We start from the raw sequence: 6,729 nt of genomic DNA on the forward strand, positions 1-6,729 counted from the left end.
TGGGATGTGTCTGGCTCCCAGCACACAAACTGGATATTGCACGTGCAGAAATGTGCAGCACGTTCAATGCTTCTACATAATGGTCAGTTGCTCTGCACATGTGCATTAAGTCCACTTATTACTTCTAAAAAGCATCAGAATAGCTGATGGTGTGACCAGTTTGTGCAAGACAGAGCAAGGACTATCATCCTTTGCCAAATATGTTCATAGAGGAATAGAACCATATGAAATTACCTCCCTGGAAATGATGGACTCCATCGCTCATGGGCTACGCAGCAGATCTATTTGTGTTTTAAAAATGTCACAGGGATTCAAATGTCTGGCATCCTGCTCAGATTTCTAGGTATAAAAAGAGTCTGCAATAACCTAGATGCACATTAGCTCTAATCAGAGCACAGAGAAGCAAAAGAGTAGCAGATAATTGTTAATCTGTTCACTGTGAAACATTTAACAAAACAGCTTAATTATTATAAATCTGCCTGACTTCACTGATAGTACATTAACTCAACACAATAAAACTGAAATTAATGTGTTTTTTATGAAAGGACTAGCAAAATGGGTTGTCTTACTCTCAGATTGCACTAAAACCAGGTTAGTAAGAATGTCTACAATTCTAAGCACTAGAACAGCTAGCTCACTAGCTCCAAGAGGAGGAACCATACTTTTAAGTATCTTGCTCAACTGGAACCTAATTCACAAAGCAAGACCTAAACCAACAAGAAATACACTGTATTGGGTGCATTTTCCTCCACATACTGAATTGGGAAGTAAAACATTGATTTCTAGCATATACCCTATTCCTCCATCATTGACACAGCAAGTTCTCTGCTGAAGTGTAAATGATCACTGAATTATTGGAACCCTTGTAATGTTGTAATGGAAAATGTTAGTTCAAACAAGAGACACACAGATGCCTGCAAAAACAATGAATCAATTGTAAGTGGGTAGATAAACAAATGTATTTTTATTTTCACTTCAGTGATCTCCATGGCTCAGCAGTGAACTCCAATTTTGAAAGGAATTAAATACATTTTTCTACTTGCAGAATTTTTTAAAAATCACAGACATTCTTCCAGTATTATAGCAGGGAAAAAAAATCAACATATTCTTGAAACTAATCAGCAACAACAAAGAAGCGCTTTTTAATAGTACTCAAAGCTTTACCTGAATTAAATGCACACATCCAGTCATCATAAAAACTACAAATGTCATTAATCTGTTTACTACTGAGAAGGATTAGCTGAAACATACACCATGTTACAGTGCCAGACAAAACGCAGCAAATTCTTTCTGCAAAGGAGCCGTATACAATTCCATCTATATGGTACCCCTCATGTTTGCTTCAAAAAAAAAAAAATACATAGAAAACTTGTTCCTTTAGCCAAGAGTGTTTAAGGAGTGAAGGTCTAGGGGAGATGCACAAAAAATGAACTGGTTCCTTCCAGCCATCTCTCTCTGCTGCACCCAACTTTGCGGAAGCTGCTGTATTCTAATTCCGCAGCAATATCCTCCTGTGCCGGCCCACCAGAATGTCCTGGAGGAATATAATACTTACAAGGTCTCTATATTTTCAGTGTCCCACAGGAGTGGGATTTGGAGCTTGGCTGGAGGACCAAAACAGGAGCCAGGGTGCCCAGGAAGTGCAGGCAACCAGGGCAAACTAGAGCACTGCTTTCTTTGCACACACCTCCTCAGATCAGCAATTAAACAGAGAGATTTAGGGAGAAGGTTATGTCTGTCATATCACACTATACATGTTCCAACACACCTATGTGTAGACTATGCTATGCCTACGATGCTGGTAGAGCCAATCATTAAAGTACATCCTTGGAACATTTTCCATGATGCTGATCACTAAAAAAGATAGCTAACTTGGAGCATGGAGATGAAAAGCAGTTTTTGCAATGGTGTTTCTTGTCTTGAACATTTTCACCAATGTAATGTAATATTATGCAGTAACTATACTGTTTTATTAAAGAATCAGTCATTGCCTTGATCCTTTCTGAAGAAGATCTATGTATTTGCAGACCAGAATATTCTGCCGATGAGGAATATTTTTCTCTTGGCAGGAATCCAAGCATCAAAATGTCGGCTTTTGTAACCGTGGTGAGTAATCTGTCAGCAGGGAAACCATGACAGCCTAGAGGAGGAAATAAAAAGAAAAAATCCAATCACATTGGAAACAGATACTCCATAAAAATAAATAAGGGGGAAATATTTTCCATCTCTAAAGTCTTGTGTTGAAAATTATTGTCCTGACAAAAACTGCACACTTAGATTTATTTGCTAGAATTTCTGATGATGAATCAGGAAAGAGCTGCAAATCAGTTAGGATGTTCTGTATTGTAGCTGATAGGTTTTCTCAGTACGGACAAAATATATTAACGGACAGCCTCAGAGAAATTCAGACAAAGCATGTTTAGACTAAATGCTGAGGACTTTTTGGTGTGTTATACTCTATCCTCAGCTACTGCTAGGAGATGCTGTAGGTACCCAAATGGCACATGGGCTTGCTTGTGCATTTCAGCATCAGTAAGAGCCATACTTGAATAAGGACTTTGAAATTGATCCCCGTTTAGCTATGCTTTCTCTGCTAAAACATGGAAAATCCTCACAGAGGTCAATAGCGTGTCATCTATCCCTCCTGCCCTCCCCTACTACTTGAAACACACTCCAACAGACCTTAGGTATGGCTGTGAAATGAGAGTAATGGGAATGTCAGCTAAATGAAACATGGTGTTGCAGCAGCTCTGCCATCCTCCCCACACCTGTGTAAACAACAAGCCCCATGCTTGCTTGGTTTTGACACGGTACTACCTGGTTCACACTGTTGTAACTTCACAGCAATGTCTGACTGCAAATTGTTATTTTGGCCCAGAACTGGATTTACAGGGGCTCTTTAGGGGTTGTGGTCTTGTTGCCTGTCCTTCCTTTCCCTTCAGCACCAGGACGGGTAGTCCCAAGCACACAGTGGGGACGGAACATATAGCTGTGCAGCCCCCTGCTGCTACCCATGTCGTAGCTGCACTCAGCCGTGTTTGGAACTACAGCTGGGCAAATAATTTCTTTTTCAGTTTGCTGTCTGAGCTGAAAGTGGTAGAAAAGAATATATAAACAAGATCCATACATTCATGACTTTTATAGCTTGATAAAATGCAAATATGACATTTTTCTTACCCCTGAAAAAATGTGCAGCTGGAACCCAAAGTAAAGGGTTTATTTTATTTGAAAAAGTAGTATTTAGGTCTATTAGAAACATTGCAAAAATAAAATAAAAAATATGAGCACTTTTTGTAATCTTAAGGCTGAAACTATAAATTTAACACAAATTTGTTAATAATTTTGACTGTGTCCAAAATCAGAGTTTTTGGTAAATAACAATACTCAACTGCTTATTCACTTGGAGCACATCCAGAGTTCGTCTGAGAGCTATGACAATGCCATTTCTGGGGTTTTTTCACCTCTGAAAGTTTTCACTAGCTTTTGTCAACATGATGGTTCTAAAGCTGACAATAAATAACAGGCTACCGAGATCTGGCAGTAAATTTCTGAAATTCTAGGAATGCTGAGAGGGGAGTTATGCTTTATGTTAAATGCCAAATGTCCTCTCATGGTTCCCATGGATCACACACCGTTACCCACTCCACAACTTTTCAGAGCTTTGCTTTTGCAGCACTTTCTCAGGGAAAGTTCTCATTGGTTTCAGTGGCAGTATTTCTTGAGAGAAAATTGCAAAATCTCTGTCTTTAAGTGCAGTTTAAAGTTTAAATTGTAGTTTCCAAGACCAGTCCCTGGGACCTCAGCTTTTAATGTATTTTAAAACTGAGCACATGAGTGAATCATTAGAGTAAACCCAGTGACTTAAATACCAAAAACCCTACAGTTTATACTGTAGATTTAACTTAGTGATAAAAACTGGGTCAATAAACAGCAGAGTATCATAAAAATCATTCCAATCTCTGTCCAGAAGTATTTGTGCTACACATGTATGTTGCCTATAGTCAAAACTGTGATGTGCTGTGGGTTGCATTTGAAACATATATATTAACATTTACTATTTATTGAGGAACCAAGCTGAATCCAAGCCTGTAGTGTAAGGCAGAACAGAAGCTCACCCTAACCTCTAGCTACTGTTCTCTTCCTTTTTTACCATAATTGTCCATTTTCTGTTTTCAGCCTCCTGGAAAACCAATGATCGTGGAGAATAAAATACTTCATCATCTACTTCTTCAGGTTTTCTGGGTAAACAATGTAAAAAAGTCCAGTTGGAAGCAGCAGATTTTGCAGTCTGTAGGTCAAAAAGCATATAAAAGTAAAGTACTACGTGAATACATTCATTAAATCTTTAACTAGGAAAAAGGTTAATAAATTTTATATTAGCTCTCACTCTAGTTACTTTGATGATTAACTGAGAAGAATTCCACTGACTTCAAAAGAATCCCTCATCTGTGAATAAGATGGGAATATCCCCATTTAAGTCAGTAATTCAGTGCTGACTTCACAGAAGTAAAAATTTTACTCCTATTTTCCTGGCTTTAGTAGGGGAGTAGAAAATCCAGTGACCTAGTGGATCAATAAAATGCAATCTTTATTGGAATGCCATACAGTAATATAATACTATTGATAACTGCAACAAGAACATACTAAACCATGATTTAAAGGGCTATAATTTTTTTCTTTTGATATTGTCACTCATAATATATTGATCTAATAACAATGAACAATGAATTAAAGCATGTTAGGCCAGTTCAGAGACATACTCGTCAATAGTATTTTGTGAACTTATGTTAAAATACAGTCAATTGAACCAGTAATTCTATCAGCAAGGAAAATGTCCTTTTTATCTTACGACAATTAATAGCTTATGACTTCATATTTTCTCTGATTTTGTGCTGATAAGCATTTCAACTAGATGATTCTAAAGACATATATTTAATGCTTTATTCATTGATAGATATACACAAAATTGTCCCAAATGCTGCCCAGGCATTTAAGAGCTAATCTGTGGGCTGCTCATTCTAAATAAAAAATGAAGGATCATTCCTAGTAGCAAAGAGAAAATGCAAAGTTAAAAATAGGTTTAATGTCATAAAGAAGTAAAGGATTAGCTCTCCTGCACTGGTCATGTTCTGGTGTTAGATCTCATTGGGAAGCTCTGAAAGAGGCTAAGGCATGTGAAGTGTATAAGACAACCAAAACTTTGTTATCTTTGTGAGGTTTTCAAGCTGGAGGGAGGCTTCCATGTCGTTGTTCTGCGGCCTCACTCACAGAAATACAAAACCTATGTTTTTCTGATGTTTATTCTTATAAATGCAAGCTGTAAAACCATCAGCAAAAAACAAAATCTGAATTTTTACCTGCATTGTAATCTGATAGCCTTGAAATGCCTTTAGTTTTTCTTTCTTTTCCTCTTCTTGTCCCATACTTATCCATGTATCTGTAACTAAGACATTGGCACCGTCTGCAGCTTCCAAAGGATCTGTTGTGAGAAGTAACTTGGTACCATACTAACGTGAATAAAATAAGGAAGATCAGGAAAACAAGGAACTTCAACATCATTTATAACAAAAATAATTCAAACTGCTATCCTAGACTGTTTCTTAGGCTCCTACCTCTTTGGAGTACTGTTCAGTTATTTTAGTTATTCTGAGGTCCGGTTCAAAGCCCTGCCAAAAGAGATTATATGTAAGATATCATGGAATATGTGTAAGATCTTTACTGATTATTAACACTGGTTAGAAAAATACTGATTGAACCACTTGCCATGGGAAGAGGAATGTCTTTCAGAACTGTAAAACTTGAGGAAATTACATTGATTTTGTTGAAAGTTCGTTTTGGAAATAAACTGGTGGAAACTGTTCTGATAAGGTAAGAAAAACATAATTCAACAGTTACAGAATGAAATTCCTATACATAATTTAATTTTTTTCCTAAACTGATTCTTTGTTTTATATTTTATATTGTAATGCAATGAAGCATTCTAAAAAGCTGCACCACCAATCTGAACCAACCAGGATGCAACACTTCCACCAATCTGAAACAGCTTTCACATTTTGTTGGGGTGGAAAGGGCATTGGGGGAATTGTAGCAAATGGAATTATCATCCTCTGTGATTTATGCTGCAGTCATGAATTCCTCTCAGCCCTTCAGGAGTTGGACTCAGTAGAAGTGCTCCTGGTTTGCATAAAATAACAATCAGGATTCTGAACCTTGGTTCTGAAAGCTGTCACTCAAGATACATGCAAGCACCACTTGCTGAAGCCTTTGGGAATTATCCAAGTGGCTGAGAAGAGAATGGGCAAAGTTTGCCTTCCTTACTCCACGCACTCGGCTTTCTTACCTTGGGAGCTGCAATACGCAGATGCATTCCCAGCTTTGCAGCACTCGTCATGATGGAGTGGACAACATTATTTCCGTCCCCGATCCAGGCGATGGTGAGCCCATTCAGCCCACCATAGTGCTCCTGACAAGTGAATCAGGCAGCCCTGAGGTTACTTTCCAGGTGAGCTGAACAAGCTGATGCCATAGGTAGGAGGGATTGATCAGACAAGTCTGGTGCAAAGAAGGCTGGCTACCTTCAAATGCTATCTGCATGGGACCATAGCTTTAGTTGAACTTACTGCAGCTACAAGACAGTCAGGGAGGGAAAGCCCCTCACATCTTACATGAAGACCCAAGTACTGCAGCTTTGATGAGAAAGTGATGGCACTTGCAGCTTGTACATGTGCA

General features: G+C 38.2%; 1 protein-coding gene across 1 annotated transcript; it reads right to left on the reverse strand.

The window, feature by feature from the left end:
• Positions 1-1,962: 1,962 nt before the first annotated feature.
• On the reverse strand, positions 1,963-6,466 carry OTC (ornithine carbamoyltransferase). The gene is made up of 5 exons (XM_010072458.1): positions 6,341-6,466; positions 5,613-5,666; positions 5,358-5,507; positions 4,151-4,288; positions 1,963-2,140 (listed from the first exon to the last, which is right to left on the reverse strand). The coding sequence occupies exons 1-5, from the start codon at positions 6,389-6,391 to the stop codon at positions 2,081-2,083; spliced, it is 453 nt and encodes a 150-aa protein (XP_010070760.1). The 5' UTR covers positions 6,392-6,466; the 3' UTR covers positions 1,963-2,080.
• Positions 6,467-6,729: the final 263 nt, after the last annotated feature.

This window comes from Pterocles gutturalis, unplaced genomic scaffold (genome assembly GCF_000699245.1).
Source record: "Pterocles gutturalis isolate BGI_N339 unplaced genomic scaffold, ASM69924v1 scaffold9352, whole genome shotgun sequence".
Taxonomy (NCBI): domain Eukaryota; kingdom Metazoa; phylum Chordata; class Aves; order Pterocliformes; family Pteroclidae; genus Pterocles; species Pterocles gutturalis.

Excerpts from the sequence above, each read along its gene's own strand:
- OTC (XM_010072458.1), bottom strand. The coding sequence starts at position 6,391 with ATGACGAGTGCTGCAAAGCTGGGAATGCATCTGCGTATTGCAGCTCCC. Across the intron at positions 5,508-5,612 it reads CTGAACAGTACTCCAAAGAG|TATGGTACCAAGTTACTTCT; the intron begins GTAGGAGCCTAA and ends TATTCACGTTAG. Across the intron at positions 4,289-5,357 it reads GCTATCAGATTACAATGCAG|ACTGCAAAATCTGCTGCTTC; the intron begins GTAAAAATTCAG and ends TTTGACCTACAG.